The sequence below is a fragment of the Podarcis tiliguerta genome (genome assembly GCF_965153285.1).
Source record: "Podarcis tiliguerta genome assembly, chromosome: 8".
NCBI lineage: Eukaryota > Metazoa > Chordata > Lepidosauria > Squamata > Lacertidae > Podarcis > Podarcis tiliguerta.
Genome location: NC_139541.1, coordinates 26,995,732 through 27,019,236, shown reverse-complemented (window position 1 = coordinate 27,019,236; position 23,505 = coordinate 26,995,732). Strand labels below are relative to the sequence as shown.

At 46.9% G+C, this 23,505-nt stretch overlaps 1 protein-coding gene across 2 annotated transcripts in view; it reads right to left on the bottom strand.

Annotated features, from left to right (window-relative positions):
* Window positions 1-20,614, bottom strand: part of SLC2A1 (solute carrier family 2 member 1) — a 40,201-nt gene extending 19,587 nt beyond the window's left edge. The window contains exon 1 of one of the 2 annotated variants that reach the window (XM_083452156.1): window positions 20,265-20,614. In XM_083452156.1, coding sequence (XP_083308282.1) covers window positions 20,265-20,285 — 21 coding nt within the window. In that variant the 5' untranslated portion in view covers window positions 20,286-20,614. The remainder of the gene's footprint in view (window positions 1-20,264) is intronic. The other variant, XM_083452155.1, reaches the window with a different exon arrangement.
* Between the last annotated feature and the right edge of the window lie 2,891 nt (window positions 20,615-23,505).

The window sequence follows — 23,505 nt, the reverse complement described above, 5'->3', positions numbered from 1 at the left end:
ATAAAAATGCCGCAGCAGAAACTGGCTGGCCGCACCTGGAACCAAGCAGCTGCAGTTTGCTGGGCTAGCATCCAGCTCCTGTTAGTGTGGGTTGCATAGCTGTCAACCTTCCCTTTTTTGTGGGAAATTCCCTTATTCCAGCGCCGTTTCCCACTGCTTCCCGCTGCTATCCCGGATTGTTAGATATCCCATAGACTGTCCCTGGGACAGGTGAGACTGCTGATCCCTTATTTTCAAATCTGAAAGTTGACAGCTATGGTGGGTTGGGTGGCCACATCTCTGGGGCTTCAGGGCTGTCCCTTGTGAACAGAGTGCACCTAGCAAAACAAGAGGAGACCCAGCACAGCAAACTCCCAGTCTTTTCTGCCACAGCAGCCCTTGTTACATTCACTGTTTTATTCTGGGTTTATCTGATGTTTTGATGTGTTGCAAACCGCTTTTGAGATTCTTTCTTCAAAACATAAAGCAGCATAGAAATGAAATGCATAAGATTAATGAATAATATTGGAAAAGTTATAAAGAAAAGCTTTGAAAAAAAAGAAAGAAGAAAAGAATGGTGAGAACCTTGAGGAGGAGTCACTAATAAGCTTCCAAGGAATCCCAGAACAGTCTGGAAAACCTCTGCCTGCTGCGAAAAAAACCTGAGCATCTGTAACAGTCCATGATGCTCTGGGCAAGATCATAGGATTGTAGAGTTGGAAGGGACCCTAAGGGTCATCCAGTCCAGCCCCTGCAATGCCGGAATTACAGCGAAAGAATCCGTGACAGGAGCAGAACACATGTTTGTGCCATCTTCCAATGCCCTCGTTTCCCATTTCTCCTCCCTCCACATACTTTTCTCAAATCAGCTTTGGAGGCTCGGGAGTGGGGAACCATAACAAATTTAGCGGGGGGGGGGTGTTGGGGGGGGGAGAGAATGTTCCATTGCGCAAGGGCAAATCCGAAACGGGAAACTTAAGAACTGCTTTGGACGCAAGCCCATGTCCGCAAATTAACCCAAACCCGAAGGCTCAGCAAAACCCCAAGGGACCAGCCCCGCAACGAAGGAGGTTGTCAGAAGGAGCGGGGGACTTAGCTGATGTTCCCATTTCCTGGACCAGCCTTCCATCAAAGCAGGTAGGAAAAGCCTCCTGCTAACTGGCCTCCCCTAATCTCAAAGGCGCCCACACAGCTGTCAGGCCCTGGCAGAAGTTCATAGAAAATCCAGCACAAGAGAACCACAGACATTGTCCAACACGCTTCCATTCAAACTTGAAAGGGAAAAAAGGGAAAGGGCAGGAATTTATTATTATTATTTTAAAAAAACCCCAAACACAACCAAGCTGCACACCACTCAGGAGGGGTCTGCCAAAATAAGATAACTTGGCATAGCCTAGTAACTAAAGGAGAGAGAGGTATATAAAAGCATGTTGCTGTGTTTCCATTTCCCCTTTCTTCCACGGTGCTCAAGGCGGTATACAGTACAGTGGTACCTCGGGTTAATTCGTTCCGGAGGTCAGTTCTTAACCTGAAACTGTTCTTAACCTGAAGCACCACTTTAGCTAATGGGACCTCCTGCTGCCACCGCGCCGCCAGAGCACGACCTGAGGTATATAACCTGAGGTAATATTTCTGAGTTAGCAGAGTCTGTAACCTGAAGCGTATGTAACCCAAGGTACCAGTGTACATGATTTTCCCCTCCACCCTCAATTTTATATCTAACAACAACCTTGTGAGGGAGGTTAAGTGGAACGTAGGTGACTGGCCCAAGGTCACCTAGGGAGCTTCATGGCCGAGTGGAGATTTGAACCCTGGTCTCCCAGGTCCTGGTCTGACACTCGTAACATCTATACCACACTGGCTTGAGAAATCAAGACGGGACCTCTGGTTCGAATCTAGCCTCTGCCAGGGCTCATGCTTCAGGCCCTTCTGACTTCACTATGAGGGCTCATAATTCCGACTTTAAGACAGGCATGGGGAACCCTCCAGTTGATGCTGAACCGCAACTCCCATCCTGCCAGGTGACTGGCCATGCTTGCTGGGGCTGATGGGAGCTGTAGTCAGGCAACACCTGGAGGGCTTGCAGGTTCCCCTCGCCTGGTTTAAGAGAAATGCACACAAAGCACTTCAAAAGCCATAATGCCTGACTGCCCTTTCCCCAGCAGTATTTGGGTGCTCTGCAGAAACAGTATGTGGAGACAATGAGGACTTGCTCCTTGAGGTTAAAGAATTTTGAAAAGTTGTTGCCCCCCCCTTTCTTCTTCTTAAAAAAACCCTCAGAGTAGCCTCACTTCTGCAGAGACCAATCCTTTGGTTCCCTGCTGTTGGGCCTGACTCAACCCATCCTCTTGCACTTCTTGACCAGAAGAAAGGGGCAGCTCAGTTTTTGCCACGCTGCCCTTGGAACTTGCCCTGCCCAGGGATAAATCCCATCCTCTCTAGCCCCACAATAACCCCCTGCAAAAGCAAAAACAGGGACTCTACAGGTACCATTCCCTTCTCCACAAAGCAAGTAAAATGTATTTGTGTGTTTGTGATCTGTGGTTGCCCCTGCTGAGCAACTGAATGGGTCAGTGGGGGAGCGGAAATGACATAGAAGCATAGTGTTGGAAGGGACCCAAGGGTCATCTAGTCTGACCCCCTAGCTCACAGCGATGGCAGCGACTCCTAACCCGTTGTTCTTTCTTTCCAGAGTCTACTTTTATGAAACAAAAAAATTCATTCTGGTTAAACAGAACACTTTTAACTGCAAAAGAGGCATGCGTCATACAAACAAACAAACTCATCCCGTGTTAGCACAACAAGTTATTACAGCTCAGCAGCCAAGGCTGAAATCTAACTTACACTTACTTGGGAGTAAACTCCTTCTGCATCAAAGGGGTTGGGATTGGGAAGCCTGTGCTCCCCCCCCCCCAACCAATCCATTAGAAATAAATGTCTCATCCGACACAACCCTATGCCTGTTTGGTCAGAAACAATTCCCCCTGTGTTGAGTGGGGCTTAAGGTAAAGTTAAAGGGACCCCTAACCATTAGGTCCGGTCGTGGCCGACTCTGGGGTTGTGGCGCTCATCTCGCTTTACTGGCCGAAGGAGCCGGCGTACAGCTTCCGGGTCAGGTGGCCAGCATGACTAAGCCGCTTCTGGCGAAACAGAGCAGCGCACAGAAACGCCGTTTACCTTTCCGCCGGAGCAGTACCTATTTATCTACTTGCACTTTGACGTGCTTTCGAACTGCTAGGTTGGCAGGAGCAGGGACCAAGCAATGGGAGCTCACCCCATCACGGGGATTCAAACCGCCTACCTTCTGATCGGCAAGTCCTAGGCTCTGTGGTTTAACCCACAGCGCAGGTGAAGTGTGTGCCTAGGACTGCAGCCTTGATTTTCGACAGAGGAAGACCTACAGCTGATGCAGTGGGGAAGCAAAATGGAGACACCAGAACAAGGAATACAGTTATGTTGGAAACAGGTGGGGCGAAGGAACTCTTCACTCTTCCCCTCCTAATAATAAAATACGGTAACTCAATTTATCCAAGGTAAAATTTGTTGGAGGGCGGGAATCACCAGCTAGCTCTGTCCTTGTTTTGGGGGGTAGTTCTCAGGCTGCTCCAAAGCTGAAGTGGTTTCGGGGGTGGGGTTGATGGGGAATCACAAAATTGTAGAGTTAGAAGGGAACCAACAGATCCTTTAGTCTAACCCCCTACAATGTAGGAATCACAGCAGGAAAAGCAGAACCAGAAAAAGTAAAATGCAATATTTTGGAGTCCTTCTCTCGCCAGGTGAGAATCCTAAGCAGGAAATCACCATTTCGAGGCTCCATGAGGATATCTGCAGAAATTGTGCCCAGCCTGCCTAGCCACAATAAAACAGAAGAATCAGAGCAGTCTGAAACCCAATTTGGGGGCGGGGTGGGGGAGAAGGGACCCCGAATAAATCATCAACCAATCTGGTTCTGATGCCATCTTAAGGCCAAACTGCTTGTCAAAGTTAAACACAAGTGGAGGGGCGGATCAGGATATTGCAGCTGCCTCCTATTTGCATTGGAAAGTTTCCTTCTCAGTGCAAACAGCAACTGCGTAAATCGTGATGTCTGCCGGGAACTGGAGAGGGAGTGAAAAAGGGAGGTTCCCCCTTTCCATACCTGCTCCAGCCTTGATCCCGGTTCTCTCTCCAAACCCACGACTGGTATTTGTCATTAAAAGCAAAAAAGCAACAACGCATGCCTACTGCCACTTGCATTAATCTAATAGGAGAGCGCCCCTCCCCCCGCCCCTGCTGCCTGCACACAAACTCATCACTGACCGTTCGGACACTTTTTGATTCCTGCCTGAACAAACTCCAGGAAGTCCAAAGGGAGGTCAATTTCTTTGATGACACAACCTGTGTGCATTTGCGTTGCAACATACAGAGAGGGACAGGCAGGGACGTTGCTCTAACTACTTTAAAGTTAAGTCAGAGACATGAGCATTAAGGCTCATAGAATGGTAGAGTTTGAAGGGACCTTGAGCATCATCTAGTCCAACCCCTTGTAACAAGATAATCTCAGCTACAGCATCTATGACCGATGAGAGGGTCTTAAATTAATGTTGGTGACTTTTTTGTGGCGATTTTATTGTTTGGAGGGTTGGTTTGTTTTTTGTAAAACACTTGGGAGGTCGGTTTGTTTTTTATACAATCAAGCGGTTTATCAATTTTATGAAATGAAATTAATTTTGCGAACTAAATCATCAAACCGCTCCCTTCAATTGCTCGCCTGGAATGCAAGATCCACCTTTCAACTCGACGAACTTACGTTAGCCATGTTCTTTGATTGCAATGGGCCTACTCAGAGCAGCATCTGGTGAGATTCAGTCCCTGAGATTGGGGCAGGATTCTGTCTGCCTCTGGATCTGCTTGTTTTGCATTTTGCTATTATTGTGGTTGTTACAGTATTTTAGATGTGCTTTTATTTTTTTAATTTAAATTACGTTCTGTTCTTTTGTTGGATACCCTGGGATCTATTTGAATGAAGGGTGATTCACAAAAGAGAAATAGATAGATAGATAGATAGATAGATAGATAGATAGATAGATAGAGAGGCAGACAGGTAGGTAGCAGGGTCTGTCCTGCCAATGAGCTTCAGATGGGAGTGCCTGTTGGATCTCTTCCCAGCTCTGGTGTTGTTTCCTTCCAATAAGCCTTTGCTGGAGGAATGGAAGAGGAGCAAGAAAGGTGTTGCAACTGGGAAGCAACAGAATTCATCCCCACCCTCAAGTTCCACAGCAGATCAATCAACCACCCACCCCAGAGACAGAAGCATCCTAGAAATAAACCCAGGGGAGGCTGCCCAAGGCAGCTCTGAATGAGTCCCTGTTCTCAGCAACTGGGTCTGAAGAGGAGCCACACACCTGAATTCTCAGAAGCGAGCCATCTGAGGATGTGCAAGACAGGCAATTTAAACATGCATGCTAGGTTGAAGGAAAATGTGGCTGCGTGCTTGCTTTTCTTAGCTTAAAAATAATAATCTGGCTGATAGGTCCTATTTCAAGATTTTGCACAGATGTGCATGTGGGGAACTGGTTCACAGATCAAAAACAAAGTGAAACCTCACAACCCAACCTTTGTGCATTCCTTGCCCCCCCCCCATCCCCTGCTCCCTGACTGATGAGCACCCTAGGTCATGTTTCATCATCCACCGTTCAGACGCCACCATCGCCCGACTCACTTCCTATGACTAAGCATTCTCAACGGACAAAACTAAAGTGCACCAGCTGGTTTATAAAAATGATCACTTGTGTGACATTTTCAATTTGCAAAGGAGCTCAGGTGCTTTAAGAAACACCCACCAAGGTGTGCTACAAATTCCTACCAGCACTATTTAAAGACACTTGGGACAGTCAAAGTTTGGATTGTGAAAGCAGAGAACTAATTGGCTACTTGCTAATGACAGCAAGATGGAATATCACACATACATGGATAAAGCCACAGTGGAAATTTGGAATGACGAAGTCTAGGTTTCTGACCATGTCAGAAAAGCCAATGCAAATAATGATACTACTACTACTAATAATAATAATAATAATTTTATTATTTGTACCCTGCCCATCTGACTGGGTTGCCCCACCCACTCTGGGAGGCTTTCAGTATATATAAAAACACAATAAAACATTACATTAAAAAGCTTCCCTATGCAAAAAGTTCGCTTACTGAGAGGTACCTTTTATCCAGCCGGATTTCACTTTATTTAGTATATAATGAGGGAGAAAAGCCCCCAAATACCCCAGCAAAATATTGAATTTTATGAAACTCTTAACAGCAAAAAAATGGCTCCACATTAGGGATCAGTGACCTGGATCTTGGGAATTCTATGCTGCACACAATGGAACATGTGGCAGAGAAACAGAAAAATCAGACATAAGAATGTAAGTGGAGCCTTGCTGGATCAGGCCCACTAAATGAAGAAGCGGCTGGTAGGTCAGAACGTAAACCAGGTTTACTGTAGGAAGTATGAATGGGGATACAGTGGTATCTCAGGTTAAGTACTTAATTCGTTCCGGAGGTCTGTTCTTAACCTGAAACTGTTCTTAACCTGAAGCACCACTTTAGCTAATGGGGCCTCCTGCTGCCGCTGCACAATTTCTGTTCTCATCCTGAAGCAAAGTTCTTTACCCGAGGTACTATTTCTGGGTTGGCAGAGTCTGTAACCTGAAGCGTCTGTAACCTGAAGCGTCTGTAACCTGAAGCATATGTAACCCGAGGTACCACTGTATTTGAGCTACAAGATAGGGATGCAGAACATGTGGCCACCCAGATGTGTCTGGACTACAACTCGCAACATCCTTGACCGCTGGCCATGCTTTAGCTGGAGTTGTTGGGAGACCCACAGCATCTGGGGGGCCATCAGTTGCCGGCCTCCCAAATACAGCATCCCGGCTACGAGCCAAAAGGTGGGCGTAGATGATCTCACCAACCCTGAGTCATTCAGAGGGGTTCCGAACAAACGACAAGGTGAACAATCCCCTGCAACTTATCCGGAGGAAACAGCACAGCGGCCAACATTGTGGCGGGCTTACAGCTTTGAGATTAGTTTGCGAAGCAACAAAAGCCGCCGGCCGCTATAAATCCCCACCGAGGTGTAGCGTGGGACCGGGCAGGCCAACAACCCGTCTGCTTCTGGTTGTGTAACGGCTATTTACCACAATCACATGCCGGAGCTTTTGCAAAAGACATAATAAGGCCCGGCCAGCCCCTCCTGACAAAGCTTATGACAAAGGATTAGGCCACATGGAGAAAGCAGCACATAGTCCAACTGTGGAACTCAACCCGCCCCCCAAGAGGGCCACCAATTTGAATGGCTTCAAAAGAGGACTGGGAGAATTCAAGGCTAGTCATAGGGGTGCTTGGCCTCTACAAGCAAGGCTTCAGAATACCAGTTCCTGGAAAGCACAGCAAGTGAGGTGTGCTTTGGCGCTCAGTCCTGCTTGCCAGTTTCCCATGGGGGGGGGGGCGTCTCGTCCGCCACTGTGAGAACAGGATATATTGTACTGGGTGGGCCACTGGCCTGATCCAGCAAGCTCTTCTTCCGTTCTACATATCCATCATGACCAAAAAGCCAGAGACAGACCTCTCCTCCTCTTCCACCCCGATTTATTTCATCTCATTTCTGAATCACTTCCCAACGTGTTTTAGCATCCTTCCGCGAATCTGTCCAACCCCCTTTGTGAAAGCCAACATCCGCATCACTCAGAGCAGCCCGATCTGTCCCATTCACTTAGCACCGTATCCAGAAGTGTTTTCCTTGGTCTGGTCCCATAAAATAAATAAAAATAAATTAATTTGCTACCAAAAAAAAAAGGGAGAAAAGTGCAAACTTAACAAAAAGAAAAGAAACTAAGAAACAAAGGTTTGAACCGCAAAGTGTCAAAGCCTCAGAGGGACAAAAGTAGACAGACACAGCGCAGCTCCAAAGAGATCATAAAGTGTCCCCATTGATTACATCACAGGGCTGGGATGGCTAGTATGGTGGGGAGAAAACCCCTCTTCCTCCACCTTCTCCTCACCAGGCATTATTTTGTAAGTAGAGCGAGATAAATCAGTCTGGCTCCATCTTATGTCCATTTCGCCTGCACTCATTCAATATCCTGTTCTGTCCTATCGCCACCACACTCCACATTTTTAAAATTTTGAGAAATCTGCACATAGATCAGTATCCATGTGAATGTTTCTCCCAAAATGGTAACACATTTCTAAACACTGTTTCTCTTGAGATATGCAGCACTTTCCTCAAAGCAGAGGACAGCATTGCAAAATTCAAAAAAATACGAAACCTGAAGGATAGACTGTCCCGGGATACTGGGGGCGATACAGAGTATTTAGACTCCATTTCTACCTCCCAAGCACTCAGCGGGAGTCAGTATCATCTCAGTAATCCTTACAACATCCCCCTGGAAGTCAGACTAGGGTTACCAATGCAAACTAGAGATTGTGGGAGAGTTGAAAAGTAAGAGCATTGGAAGGACGCATTACGAGTTCACAGTGGAAAGGAAGATCTGAACCAGAGTTTTTCTGCTTCGCTGCTCGCTCTCTTATTAGACAGTCCACTGCCTCTAATATCTATCTTGGAAATGTAATGCATTTTATTTCGGCTTTTGGGTGGGGAGGAGGGGCTGCCACCTTCTGCTTGAAGTGTTCACCTAGCGGAAACAGTTAAAAGCACCAAGGAAATATATTTCCTCCCTCTTCCTTGCTCGGGCAAGGAGGGGGGAGGGAGGCCACGGAAAGAAGATTAAGTGGGGGACTCATTTTGCTCTCCAACACCTCCCTCCTTTGTCCCCGCCCCCCGGGACGTGCAAAGGGTCATGTACATGCCCATTAGGTTCCTCAGCCCAGCTCCTGCCTACAGATTACCCACGACACTGGACAAGGCTTATGCATTTGTGCACCTCCCCCAGTACGAACTGGACTCCTCACTAACTAAAAGAGAGAGAGAGAGCTCTGACCTCAGATCTCAGGTTGCTGGGGGCTCGTCCCCCCACAGCCAATCAGAACGCTGATCCTGCGCATGGCCCTCCCTTCCCCCCTCGTAAGCCAGAGCATCATGTTCACCTTTCGCCCACATTCGCTGGGCTGCTTCTGCCTGCCAGCCCCCCCTCCTGTCCCGCCAGGCGGACATGCCAGCAGCACCCTCCCCAATGGAGGAGTGGGGGTGGGGGAGGGGGAGGAGAGAAAGGGGCCTCCCCATTTCAGGAGGGGGGAGGGAAGCATGGCAAGATGCATCCACTTTGAATATGCCCAAATGCCAGAAGCAACCGGAAACAAGCAGAGTCTCCCATCAGGAGGGGCGAAGGCCTATCCCGTCGCAAAGACTCGCTCTTGCCAGGGTACAGACCCTCCCCGCCCCCAAAATTCAGGAGCTTAACAACATGGCTCAAGTTAGAAACCTTTTGTCATTTGCTTTCCAGACGGAATCTTGCACAGGCAGAGCAAAAGGCTGGGGAGCTGGAGCAGTGACGTCTGACAACTTAGAGGCAGGGAAGCAGCTAAATTCCTAGTGGGGGGCGGGAATTACTGCTGCTACATCAGGTCTTCCTTGCAGGCTTCCCTTTGGGACACCTGGACTGCCATCGCATAGCTGTCAACCTTCCCTTTTTGTTGCGGGAAATTCCCTTATTCCAGCGCCGTTTCCCACTGCTTCCGCGGATTGTTAGAAATCCTGTAGGCTGTCCCCGGGACAGGTGAGGCTGCTGATCCCTTATTTTCAAATCTGAAAGTTGACAGCTATGTGCCAGCGTGAGAACAAGATGCTGGACTGGTTGGGCCACTGGCCTAATGCAGGGGCTTCTCACATTCTTAAAAGGTTTCGGGACCAACTCAGCTCAAATTCAGCTGCTCCACACTGCTGGAGGTGCAGCCTCAAACAGACCTTTCTCTTTCAGCAATTGTTTTAAATTAAATTGCATTATGGATCTTGTGATTTTACCTGTGGGGTTTGTGGTTGTTGTTCATTAAACACATTATATCCTTTTGAGTGGTAAGATTGTTTTATTGATCTTACATAAAACTCTCTATCTATGGTGACAAGTGGCTTAGGGATATTATCAATCAATCAATCACCCAAATGGCCCTAACTTGGAGAAAACAATGCCTGCGGATCTCACTTTCCATCAATTATGTGATTAAAAAAAAAAGAAAATAAAGATTAGAAACATGCCTTGCATCCAGAAATGCTGTTATAAAATCTACAGCACAAGATCTGCACCCCCCCACCCAAAAAAATCCTTCCTTGCCCCAGGTATAGTGTTGCCAACTAACCAGAAAAAGAGACGCTGTGAGCTGCTCTTGTGCCTTTTAATAGCATGAAGTATCATCATCTGCCAAATGTCTAGAGATCAGGCGTTGGAGAAGCAACCCATTCACTGTAAAGAAAAACACTTTCCTAATCCAGATCAAGTTGATGTTAAAGGGTTAGAGCAACTGCAGCCATACCAGAAACTGGCAACCCAGATCTCAATCAGGACCGCCATTTTGGATTTCAACACCAAGGGAGACAAGATGTTCAGCTGGGCTTCTTGGATCGTTCAATATTAATTTGCTTTTTAAAAGAAGAAGTGTACTTTAAGGATATTTGTCATGGGTTACTTTGCTATACCTGATCATCACTATAGCAATGACATCAGTACAGGATACGTCCCTTTGGTGCAAATGCTTAGTACATAGACCCACTGAATTGCAGGACAATCATTGCACACAGTCTTGTGTCTATGCAGAAGTAAGCTCATTGTATCCAGTGGGGCTTACTCCCTAGTCAGAGGGTCCAGGATTTCAGGCTTAGGGTGTGTTTTGTGGTGGAGAGGGAGAAACAGGCCTACTGCCTTGTCTAAGCTCCTCCATCACCCCTACCTTGAGTGCTCACTGTCTGGGGTTTCCTACTCCACCCTAATGAAATTTTCTTTATATTTACTCCCCCCCCCTTTTTTTTTTTTACTCTTCTGCCTAGAACAGACTTGCAAGGAGCGACTCGCCTCTTCGCCTACCGCGCAAACTCAGAACCACCAGCAGAAAATTTCCACGAACCAAAAGATGCTCCTTTTCGGATGGAAAAACCCCAGAAAAGGCCCCGCGCCTCCCTGAGCAATTGTTTTTAAATTGGTGCAGGATCTCTGGAGCCCAGAGGAATCCTGGAGAGCAGCAAAGCGTATCATGATAACAAATGCATTTTGTCAATATTTATTATCCCCATCCTTTCCAACAATGATCCGGGACAACTCCCACTGACCCGGCCTGGTCTAGAGGGGTCTTTGTCCAGGAGATCAAAGGCTGCCCCATTGTGTCCCAGGCCTCTTTGATGAAGGAGCAGAAGAAAAAAGAAGGAACGCCGCCCCCCGCCTTCTTCATAAATTGTTGTTTTAATCCTATCGGCTTCCGAAATTTTTGGCCTGGGGGGAGCGGAGAAGGAAGCGGACCACGAAAGTGCCCTGCTTGTGAGCTTCTCCATCCTTCCCCTGCAGGACAAGCGCAGTGGTGTGCTCCCAGCTGTCACGTCCCACATTCCTGTTCCAAATCCACACCTTATGAGCAACTCAGCCCGTGGCGCTGCCAAGATTCCAGCCCAGCTCTTCCCTGCCGCCACCCTCGCCCCTGCCGACTGTGTCATCAGCAATCAGGGTTCCATCGGCAGCCTTGTGACCAGTCTCTGCACACAAGGGGGGCGGGGGAGACACACCACGGCATGGAAAGGAAGCAATTGACAACCCTCTTGCACAATTTAAATCTTTCAAAAGCATCCTGACCCAGAAACATTGGATCACACACGAGCAGGGTTGCCTCAAATGCCCTTTGATGTGGGTGAGGCTCTGTCTTGGGCCGTCTTCCGCCTTTGCAAGCCTAAAGCTGGAATATTTTTTGCAAGCTTGATTTATCAGTGAGACTGGGCCATATGCAGGCTCTATGAATGGAAAGTGGAGATGCTATAGGTGCTTTCCCTTATTTGTTTATTTGGTTAATGCATAAAAATCTTCAATGAAAACGAATAATAATACAGTGGTACCTCGGGTTAAGAACTTAATTCGTTCCGGAGGTCTGTTCTTAACCTGAAACTGTTCTTAACCTGAAGCACTACTTTAGCTAATGGGGCCTCCCGCTGCCACTGCGCCGCCAGAGCAAGATTTCTGTTCTCATCCTGAAGCAAAGTTCTTAACCCGAGATACTATTTCTGGGTTAGCAGAGTCTGTAAACTGAAGCATATGTAACCTGAAGCGTATGTAACCCAAGGTACCACTGTAATAAAAAACTTAAGCAGGAAGAGAAAGCGTTTGCATTTCAGGATAGCAAATGGACCCGAGAGACCCTTTAGCTACAGAAAGATAAATGGCTCAATGGGTTTGCCTCTATGGCAGCAGAATTCGGAAATGAAGAGGAATAGCAAATGTCCCTTTATTAAAAAGGGAGATGGCCCCATAAGAGTCGGACCACGTCTGCAGAGATATGGGTTCAAATCCTCACTCCTTCTTGGGCCAGTCACACACACACACACACACACACACACACACACTCAGCAATACCAACTTTATGGGATCAGTGCAAAGATAAAAGGCAGAGAGGAAATTGTATGTGCTGCTTTCGCTCCTTGGAAGCAAATGTAATTAAAACAATGAGTGAGTCTGCGGTTACACACAGGCTTTGAATGGAGAGAGAGCCCCGGGCTCAATTTCTAGCAATTGTCACTGAAGTGTCTTCAGTTAACAGAGCTGAAAAGGGCCTTGTAAAGCAGGGGTGAGGATCTCTCAGATGCTGCTGGGACTTGAACTCCCATCACCTCTGGTGACTTGGACAGGGCTGCTGGCGCTTGTAGTCCAAAAAACATCTGGAGGGCTACAGGATACCCACCACAGCTGGAAAGCCACCACCAGCCCCTTGGTCTGACTTGGGAGAAGGCAGCATCATAGTTCAGAAGGCAGCCCTATTGAATTGCATGCAGGCTACATGTCTAGCACAAGTCTGCAACTTCATCTAGATAGCCCTGGGAATCTATGTGCTGCCTACCCTAATAGTCAACAAGTGAAGGCACATGGGCTAAATCCAGCCACTTGACTTGCCAATATAAGGACTGCCTTATACTGAGTCAAACCTTTGGTCCATCAAGCTCAGTGCTGTCTACACTGGCTGGCAGCAACTCTCCAGGGTTTCAAGCAGGGGACATTCCCAACCCAACCTAGTCTGAACCTGGGACTTTCTGCATGCAAAGCAGGCTCTCCGCCCTTGAGCCACGATTCTTCCCCACAGTAAACCCAGAAAACCACAGTAAGCAGTAAGGTCTTCGCTTGCAGCTGAGAAACAAAACTGAGACCTTGTATAACTGCGTTATACAAAATGAAAACAAGTATACCAATGTACTTTTTTTTTTAAAAGGCAGATGAAAAGCATAAAACTAAGGAGCAGGATAAGACAAAATTGCAATAGAAATGGCACCTAACGAAAGGATTTGCCAGCATCCTAAATCCAGGCTCGGAAGGAAATAGGCAGCGAATTCAACTCTTTTATAACAGGCATAATGCGAGATGCCCATCAAAATTCTGGTAGGGAAAGACCTGCCAAAAAAGTTGAAAAACATCTTCATGTATGCGACAATGGCCGCGAGAGTTCTGGTAGCACAAGGATGGAAGACTGAAGAAACCCCAACTAAAGAATCATGGCAAGAAAAATTGGTGGACTATGCAGAACTGGCAAAACTGACATATAAACTACGGGACAAGGATAACTGTGACTTTAAGGATGAATGGGAACCTTTCACAAAGTATCTGAAGATGCAACAAAGTGAACTGGACTCCTTGGCAGATTTTGAATAAACATTCACAAACTTTTTATTGACAATAATCAGCTAAATAGCTTGAGGATCTATACAACTTTGTAACATGCAGAAAACAGCATTCTTAGAGAAACCAAAGACTGTAACTGAGGGAAGTCGGGGGGTGGGGGTGGGGTTTGGGGGGGAATGGGGGGGACAAGGATGATATGTTTTTGGATAATATGTCTTGTTATAATTTTGAATATAAAAATAAAAAAAATATTCTGGTAGCAGCGGTCTGCCCCGGTGGAATTAATATCTGCCTGCCACACCAGGGCTTCCCTCTCTCTTAGGAATCACCTGTGACCTCGTCTTGGTCAGGGTAAGCTGAGAGCATAAGGGAAAGTCACCAGAAGATGGGGCAGCTCCTAAGTAACTGCTTCAATTGCTTTTGCCTGCGCTCTCCTTTTGAGAATTAGAAACCGGGCCAGCCCTACCGTTAGACAATCGCATTAGGTGGCAGGCACTTGTGGGGAACTAGAGGACAGAAGCAGAAGCCACAGCTCCTGAGCCCTGTAGTCCTACCCCTCTGTTAGAGATCAGGCTGTGTGCACCCCCTCAGCTCCACTCAGGTATAATGGAGGATACTACCCCATTGGGGCATCTCTGTTGTGATGGATAGGCAAGATACGAGTTCAAGTCCACAGCCCGTGAGCTTGTTGAGTTGCCATCTGTCAGGCCTGCCTATCTCGCAGGGTTGTGGAGAAAGCTTCCTCCCAAAATTTCATGTCAAGAGTTTACCTGCCCTATAGTTCAAACCCTGCACTACAGCTCATCTTCAGGCATCACACAGTAGGATTTCTGCTGTTTTATGTCAGTCATTGCCAGGATACTGACACTCCCCAAATGTAACCTGAGAAAGAACTCGGTTCCAGTTTAGAAACTAGTCTCCTGCATGAGATCTCCATAAGCCAGTGGTGTCCAAACATTTTTCAAAGAGGGCCAGATTTGATGAAGTGAAGGGCCGTGAGGGCCGACCAAAGGGCCAATCAAAGTTGTTCTTTTTAAAGGATTGAAGTGGTTGGCCTTTCTTTATGATTTTACCCCAGAGATGTTGAACTTTTTTTAGGATTGAAGTATTTGAGGTTTTTTTAGGATTTTACCTCAGGAAATAAACTGCTACAGGGGCCGGATTGATTAAAACGACCGGCAGGCCGGATTAGGCCCCCGAACCGGACTTTGGACATGCTTGCCATAAGCCAACAGAAACTGAGAAATCCACTGTTGACTCAAATGCATTATTGGCAGGGATCATAGGAGCCAACTCCTAGGGAACGTGGGGGCTTTGGCCCCCACAATAAAATATTTGAGGGGGCTGAACAAAGTTGATGAGTATTCCCATTCAAACGGTGTGTGTGTGCACTTTGTCATGTGATTGATTATGTGGTGCGGGGCTTACCTGGGCCCCCCACAATATTTTATTCAAGTCGGTACCCCTGGCAGCAATCCAATGAAACATTTGCTTGGAAGCTGTACGCCAGCTCCCTCAGCCAGTAAAGCGAGAAGAGAGCCACAACCCCAGTATCATCCCCAACTGGACCTAATGGTCAGGGGTCCCTTTACCTTTTACATATACATTGCAAGGGGTAGACCTGATGACTCTCTACAATTTTAAGTTTCTATACTGTAGGTCTACTTCTCAAACTGTGGAGGTTTGGGCTGAAAAGTGGATGGGAGACCGCCCAACAACAATATCCCTGCTGCTTTCATCTCTTTGCAGGACAAGCAGCGTATTTGGTGTAACAAACGTATTAGGTCACCCATTTCACAGACAGAGAACTGAGGCCAGGAATATAGGTGGGAGTTAGACCTCAACATTCGAAAGGTGAGTACCACAGATGATTCTTGAGCAGAATTTTTTCCCCCTACAACACCACACTGAAGAACAAGTGTGAGATTCTAGGAAAGCTCTCTTTTTCATTAGTGACAGGGACAATAAATTGAAAAATAAAGATGAAACGCTTAAAGCATCATTACAGATCAATGATAGGGAAAGCGAAAGAAGCAGAGGTAGCAAGCCTATACATGCTTACCTGGGAGTATAACCGTTTGAGCTTAATAGGGCTAAACTTTTTATAGGATTGCATTGCACAATTTCTAAAGAAATTTGCAACTGGCTGCCGCATAATCCAAGTTCATTAGTGATGGAAAGGGCATTCCTAACCCAAGCTCAATGTTCGTTTCAGTGCTGAGGTTTCACCCTCCATTAACCGAAATGTACGAGACAATATTTAAACACAAAGCCATTCATTTTAAAGAATGATTAAACATCTCTCTATTACTCCCGGGGAAGAATGTCTGCAGATATTGCACAACTGTCATTTCCTACATAGGAAATGTTGCAGAACAGGTATGTTTGACATTTTGAGAGGAGAAAAAGTCCAATTACAGACACGTCAGTCTGGACACTTGCAGACATGTACACCGTAAAAGCAGAAACGCACCCTGAACTTAACTGGATTTTAACTGTATATTTTAACTGGTTTTCAAGAGGAGGATTTCGGAGAATATAAAATGTGATTGTGTTTAATCAAAATATATTCTGCTGGATCTTCAAAACAGAAACTAACCAAGTTACAATGTGTGGCGGTACATGACAGGCAACCCCCACAAAAAGAGGGATGGGATTTAAAAAGTGAAAACAATCCAGTTATTCCCCCCCCCCCCCATTGTGGGCCTTGTAAGGAATTTTAGAATGATTTCAGAGTCTAAAAAAATATTTCTATGTAATGTAATGTAATGTAATATAATAGAAGGCAACGTTTTACAGATTAACAACAACAGCATAGCCCTACTGAAATTAATGGACCTAAATTAGTCATGCTCATCAGTTTCAATGTGTCTAGTTAGAGAACAGCTAACATGGGACCAAACCTATCTGCAAACTCAGGGGAGAGAGTACAAAAAAACAGAACTGTCTGCCAATAAAGGTACGTGTGAGAAATAGATTACTTGTTCCCAAAATAAAAAGTAAGCCTTACTAAAACACTAGACTGATGGTGTGATCCACAAGCCAGTTAATCTCACCAAAGTCACCATGACTAGCAGACAGCCTGACTTATTTACTCTAAGGCTGCAAGCCTATACCTTGGAGTAAAAGCTCCACTGAATTCAATGGGGCTGACTTCTGAGCAGACACGCATAGGAGAACATTAAGCTCAACGGGATTTACAAGCAGCACAAAATTGCAGCTGAACCATGCAGCACCAAACACAGTTCTTTCCTATCCGTAAGCCCCATTGAACCTATTGGAATTTAAACACCAAAGGAGAAAACATGCATAGGGGGCAGGCATGGGCATAGCCAAGGTGGGCTGCCCCCTAACAAAAATCCTGGCAACACCCATGGGGGCAGGTTACACAGTGCGCTTCCTTGCGTATAAGACCCAATGCACATAGTGCAACTTACTTCTGAGTCAACATGCCTATAGGCTTGTTGGGTGTTTAATCCCAGGTCTACCCCAATCCCATACAAATTCAGGGGTGGGGTCCTCAGATTTAAGAGCTGGAGTGATGTTGGTAAGTGTAGCTGGATCTTCAATACTTCCCAGAGACGAGCCTTTCTCAATCTTGGGTACCCAGATGTTGTTGGACTACAGCTCCCATCATCTTGCTAACTAGGAATGATGGGAGTCATTGTCCAACAACATCTGGGGTCCTAAGGTTGAGAAAGGCTGCACTAGACTATTTCCCCTACCCTACCCTGTCTTATTTCTGGTACCTGAGCTCAGAGCCCCTCTGGCTGGGAAAATCAGCTCTCCTCCATTTCACCTGCCTTTATACAGCAATGCGGGTGGCGCTGTGGGTTAAACCACAGAGCCCAGGACTTGCCGATCAGAAGGTCGGCAATTTGAATCCCCGCGACGGGGTGAGCTCCCATTGCTCGGTCCCAGCTCCTGCCCACCTAGCAATTTGAAAGCACGTCAAAGTGCAAGTAGATAAATAGGTACCACTCTGGCGGGAAGGTAAACTGCGTTTCCGTGCGCTGCTCTGGTTCGCCAGAAGCAGCTTGGTCATACTGGCCACATGACCTGGAAGCTGTATGCCAGCTCCCTCAGCCAATAAAGCGAGATGAGCACCGCAACCCCAGAGTCAGTCACCACTGGACCTAATGGTCAGGGGTCCCTTTACCTTTACCCTGTCTTATTTCTGGTACCTGAGCTCAGAGGCCCTCTGGCTGGGAAAATCAGCTCTCCTCCATTTCACCTGCCTTTATACAGCAACTAAGTACAATGCATCTTCTGAGCCTTAAGCTGCAACCTCGTAGTGTACACTTTCTGGGTAGTCCCACTGAACCCAGCAGCATTGCAATTTCAAATAGACACACGTAAGACTGAGCACCAGAACTGGTTTGCAAATGCTCACACACTGCTAGTTCTGGATTTTGCCTGTGCAGAGCCGCACACAACTCAATCCAAGCACCCTGAGTTTGTGGGCTTGCATTACAAGTCAATGGTGGATGCTTCTCTTTTTTGCAAATATCACTGTCCAACAGCTCAGATAGCCAATATGATGAAGTCTAGGCTTTGCCAACCTGCTGCCCTCTGGATATTTTGCAGCCTGGCAAAGACTGAGACAGAGGCTAGAAGACTGGACAGGAAACATCGTGGGTTCATTTATTGTATCTTCTGCTTTATGCTCACAACAGCCCTGGCAAGGCAGGTCATGGTCAAGATAAAGGAAGGGTTACAACATCACCCATGAGCTTCCCAGCAGAGCATGATTTGAACCAGCATCTCTCCTGTCCTGGCCTAACAATTTAACCAACACACCATGTCCTCTGCGTAACTTGAGCCCAGCCAATTGCAGGGTTGTTGTAAAATAAAATAACCCCCCCAAAATAACATACACTCGCTTGGTGACCTTGAAGGATGGAATGCTTTTTTTGTAAAAAAAAAATGTAAATTAGGAAATAAAGCGGAAACTGATGCACACAGTCAAATATTCCAGCTTCTCAATCACGGCATCATCAACAAAAGTTGCCATTTCTCCCTGTTAACAGAGGCTGCAGATTTTCTGACAAATTTCCAGCTGACTGTTACAATCATAGTGGGCTGTCCCAGACTCAGGGGTTTTTGGAACACCTTCTGCAGCCCTAAAAAGGCACTTGAACCCTGTTTAATAGGGAACACATGCACACAAAACTCTGCGAATTGCGCTCCACTAATGTATAAACCAGTCACAGAATATTGACAGGCGTAAAGTTGCCAAACATCAGGCTAGCTTTAAGAAGTCCTCATAAATGAAACAGGTGTTTCCCCAATTTCTTTTCATTCTTTTCTCTTCTTCAGAAAAATATAGCTCTACTGCACATCAATAAACCTGTTCAGTGTGTTGCCAAGAGTTTTGCATCCAAACACAAAATTTCCATTCAGTAGAGGAAAATTTAGACGCTGAAGTAGAGGCAAAAGGTGGAACAAATTATTCTCTGGGGAGGTGGGAGCCCCTCAAGCTAAGAGCGGGCTAACAACACACACACACACACACACACACACACACTCACACACAGGCTCCAAACCAAAAATTTCCACTTTGCCTCACCACCCAATCAAATCGAGGCAGCAAATGAGGAAAAGGCGAAGTTGGACTTTCCTGCATTTTTGTCCAACGTTAAGAAGGCTGCCTTTATTTATGTTTCCTTATTTCACCACCTTCATCCTGATGTGTTCCCCCCATCCCATTTAAGCAGAAGGCCCTGAAACCAAAACCCCATTTACAACCACTGTTTGAATCGGAAACAGAGGCGGGACATGAACGCTGCCATTCAAGCCATCACCCTCAAAACTCAAACAAATTCCGTGGGGGGGGGGAGTGAGGAAGAGAGTGGACCCCTTTGGTTTCCAGTGTAGAGATTGCCCCCCCCCCAAAAAACCCAGTCCCTCTAAAACCAAAGGAAAGTCGATTTAAATATCAAAGCAGCCGAAACACAGGAGACAAAGGACACCCTCCCAGGAGCCTTTTTAACGGAAGTAACACTTTTTCTCCATCAGTGGTTCGTTGCTGATTTTTTGTAGGGTAGGGAACAGTTATTTTGAACTTCAGCCCTTCCCCGACTTGCTTGAGAGTATTATGGGTTGCCCCACGGCCAACCATTTGGAAAGCGACATGATGCAACGGGAGGCAACGGGGGCGGGGGAGAGGAGCCCGAGCGGTGGCGGGACAGCCTGGTGGGGGCGGGGAGCAGTAGTAGGCACGGCACGGCATTGCAGCGCGCTCCCTCCCCCGTCGCGGGAGGGCCTTGCCGGCTTCAGCCACACGGGGGAGCCGCTGCCAACCGGCTTTCTCCGGAGGGGTCTAGCGGTCCGGCGCGCGCGCCCGCTCGCTATGGAAGCCCCCCGCCCCCGATCGCCTGCTTGGACGCCAGGAAGGCGCGGGGATCGGGGGATCCGTGACGCGGGAGGGATTCCCGGGCAGAGACCCGGGGAAAGAAAAAGAGGGAGAGAGTTGGAGAGGCACCGCGCGCTCACCTTGCCGCCGCCGGACTCCATGGCGCTGCGCCGTGCGCCCTCGTCGTGCGCTCCGTCTCTCCAAGTGCCCGTCGAGCTCCGCCGCGCTGCTGCTGCTTCTGGGCTCCTCGGGGCTGGCTACTTCCAAGCCTGGCTGGCTGGCTAGCGGGGTTGGCTGGCTGGCTGCACGCTCCTTCGCTCGCTCGCTCGCTCTCGGCGTCGTCGTCCCCGCCAAGCTCTTGTCCGTGGTGCGGCTCTCCAAAGTGGCCGCGCGTCGTGCCTCGCCTCCTTCTCCTTGTCCCGGCCCGGCGCGTGGAAGCTGCTTAAGTGACGGCATGTGTGTCACGCAGGCCCGCCGCGGATTGGCCGGCCCGGCCGGGAGGTGTGTCGGGGGTGTGTGGCGCCGCTTCCCGAGGAAGCGGAGCCGAGATGGGGCGGGGGGCGCCTCCCGCGTCCTGCGTGAGAAACTGCAAGGCAGAGATGGCGAGGGAGCCGGACGCAAAGGAAAGCGGCGGGGGCGCGCGCTCCGGAGGCTCCTCTGGCCCGCGCAGCTCCGAAAAGAGAGCTGGCGAGGCGGGGGGCAAGGAGAGAAGAAAGCACATTTTAAAACACATTTTAAGGAAAACGCTTATTTTAAAAGCACATTTTTTTTTTAAAAAAAGCACATTTTTACTTTAATTAAAAATCCCACATGCGCGCCTAAGAGAGAACATCGTCGACATGACGTTGTCGCTTTACTGGTTTTAGGCAGAGTTTCGCTTTAAACGGTCCAGTTATTTTCAGACCTTGTGCCGCGTAGAGGATTTTGTTTTCTTTCAGAAATATTGAGCGTTATATAAGCAGTGGAACTATTAAGCGTTGCGCCTTCGCATTTGTCTGCCGCTTACATAACGCTTGATATTTACTATGGTGCACGTTATTTACCGTTTGTTTGTTTGTTTGTTTGTTTGTTTGTTTCGTTCTTTTTTTAAAAAAAAGCCTATCGTGTTTATTTGGTCTTTTAAAACTGCCACTCCTGGGATTCTATTGATCTTTTTTTACAGTTGTATTCTCAAAAATAAAGATATATTTAATCGATCTTCTATACATACTGTATATAGTTTTAATTCTAATTATTGTGTTCAAGTGCTTTTTAATGAGTGTCTGGGGAAAAGATGGGATATTAATATTATTTAAAGAAACTGTTTTTGTTAGTTGCTTAATGCACATTTTAGCATATACTGTATCTCTCTATCACTGGTTCAGTAATCCAACTTTCTTTTCTGTTTTTATAAAATTATGTTGCCAAGGTCAAGATTCTGTTGCATGAAAATACAGACTGTATCCAATGCTAGTCCTACCCAGAGTAGAACAACTGAAATTAATAGCACATTCATACCAACTGGTCTACTCTGAGTAGGACTTGATGCAGCCTTCCCTATGCATAGCTGTCAACTTTCTGATTTGAAAATAAGGGATCAGCAGCCTCACCTGTCCCGGAGACAGTCTACGGGATAAGTAATAGTCTACGGGATAGCAGCGGGAAGCAACAGGAAATGGTGCTGAAATAAGGCAATTTCCCACAAAAAAAGGGAAGGTTGACAGCTATGTGTCTATGCATCTTATATTGTGCATACAAACAGTACAATAAACATAAGAAATGAAAGAAGCAATTAATATAATTAAAGATGCCGTGGACCTCTTGGACCATGGGTGGGTCTAACCCCTTATGCCCTCAAGGGATAAAAGCAGGGAGGGATTTTGCATAGTAAATGGTATATAAATATTGATGATGATGATGATACTCAGGAATGTTGCTGGAGGGTGGGAGAGAATTCTAGAGTAACAATCTGATCCTGCATGAACTTTCTTTGTTAGTTCATCCCTGCCTGCTGTATCTGTACTGGAGTTGTTTCAAGGATGCTTTTATTGTCTAATTCAGTGGTTCCCAATTAGCTTAATTACTCAGGACCCTCTTTTTCAAAAGCCAAACCACAGACCCCCTACTTTTGATAATTTCGATAACTCTACAGTAGTTAACTCTGCAAAGCAATTTTTGGGATAAAATGTGGGGTGTCCCTAATAAGCAAAGGATTTTAGGTATACTTTTTTTATAAAAAAAAAAAAACAGACCCTAAAAATTGTGATATTACAATGCAAAAATGACAAAAAACTTAGTTGAGGGGGAGGCAAGGGATGGTGCCTTGGAACCCCAGGGGTCCACAGACCCCTAATTGGGAACCATGGGTTTAATTCTTTGTAAATTGCTGCCCTGGGCTACTTTGGGAGGAAATGAAGACCAGTTGCTGGAAGCCACAAGAGGGGAGAAGGTTCTTGTGCTCGAATCCTGCTTGCTGGTTTCCCTTTGGGGCATCTATCTGGTAGGCCACTGTGAGAAGAGGATGCTGGACTAGATGGGCCTTGGGCCTGATCCAGCAGGCTCTTCTTACATTCTTATGGCAGAAGTATTGCATGCTGCAGAATTACTAACAAGAAGAATAATTCAGGGGGGCCAGCTGGCACAGCTTGGGCAAATTGGGGCTCAAGAACCCTTTGTATCCTGAGGGCCGCATTCCCTTCTGAGGGCTGTATGATAGCAGTGGGCGGGGCCAGAGGCAAAAAGTGGGTGGGGCCATGAACATCAATCTTACCTTTGTTCCTAGGAGAGTTTCTACGCAAACTCAGACATCCTTTTCTGTCTTCCACCTGGGCAAGCAAGAAGCAGTACAGTGGTGCCTCGCAAGACGAAATTAATTCGCTCTGTGAGTTTTTTCGTTCTACGAGTTTTTCCGTCTTGCGAAGCACCACTGCGTATTGACAGTTTCCCGTAGGAATGCATTGGCGGTTTAAAAAAAAAGGCGCAAGACATTTCGTCTTGCGAAGCAAGCCCATAGGGAAATCCGTCTTGCGAAGCAACTCAGAAAACGAAAAACTCGTCTTGCGAGTTTTTCGTCTTGCGAGGCATTCGTCTTGCGAGGTACCACTGTATTGGAGTTCAAGGACACATTTCCAGACAGGCAAAAGCAGAAGGTGCAAAACAGGCCATTGAGGGGTGCAGCCTGGATAAAGTTCTGGGATAAGGTTACCAGATTTTTTTCAATGAATCCGGAGATGCTTTTCAACTTCAATGGATTTTGTATAGAGACTGATTTGTAAATCTGGGGACTGTCTCCGGGAAACGGGGATGTCTGGTAACCTTATTCTGGGAGCCAGAATGAGATAAACGGGGGGCCGCCTTTCTCCAAATGCCCCCAACCCTTGCAGCAGCAGCTTTTTACTATCT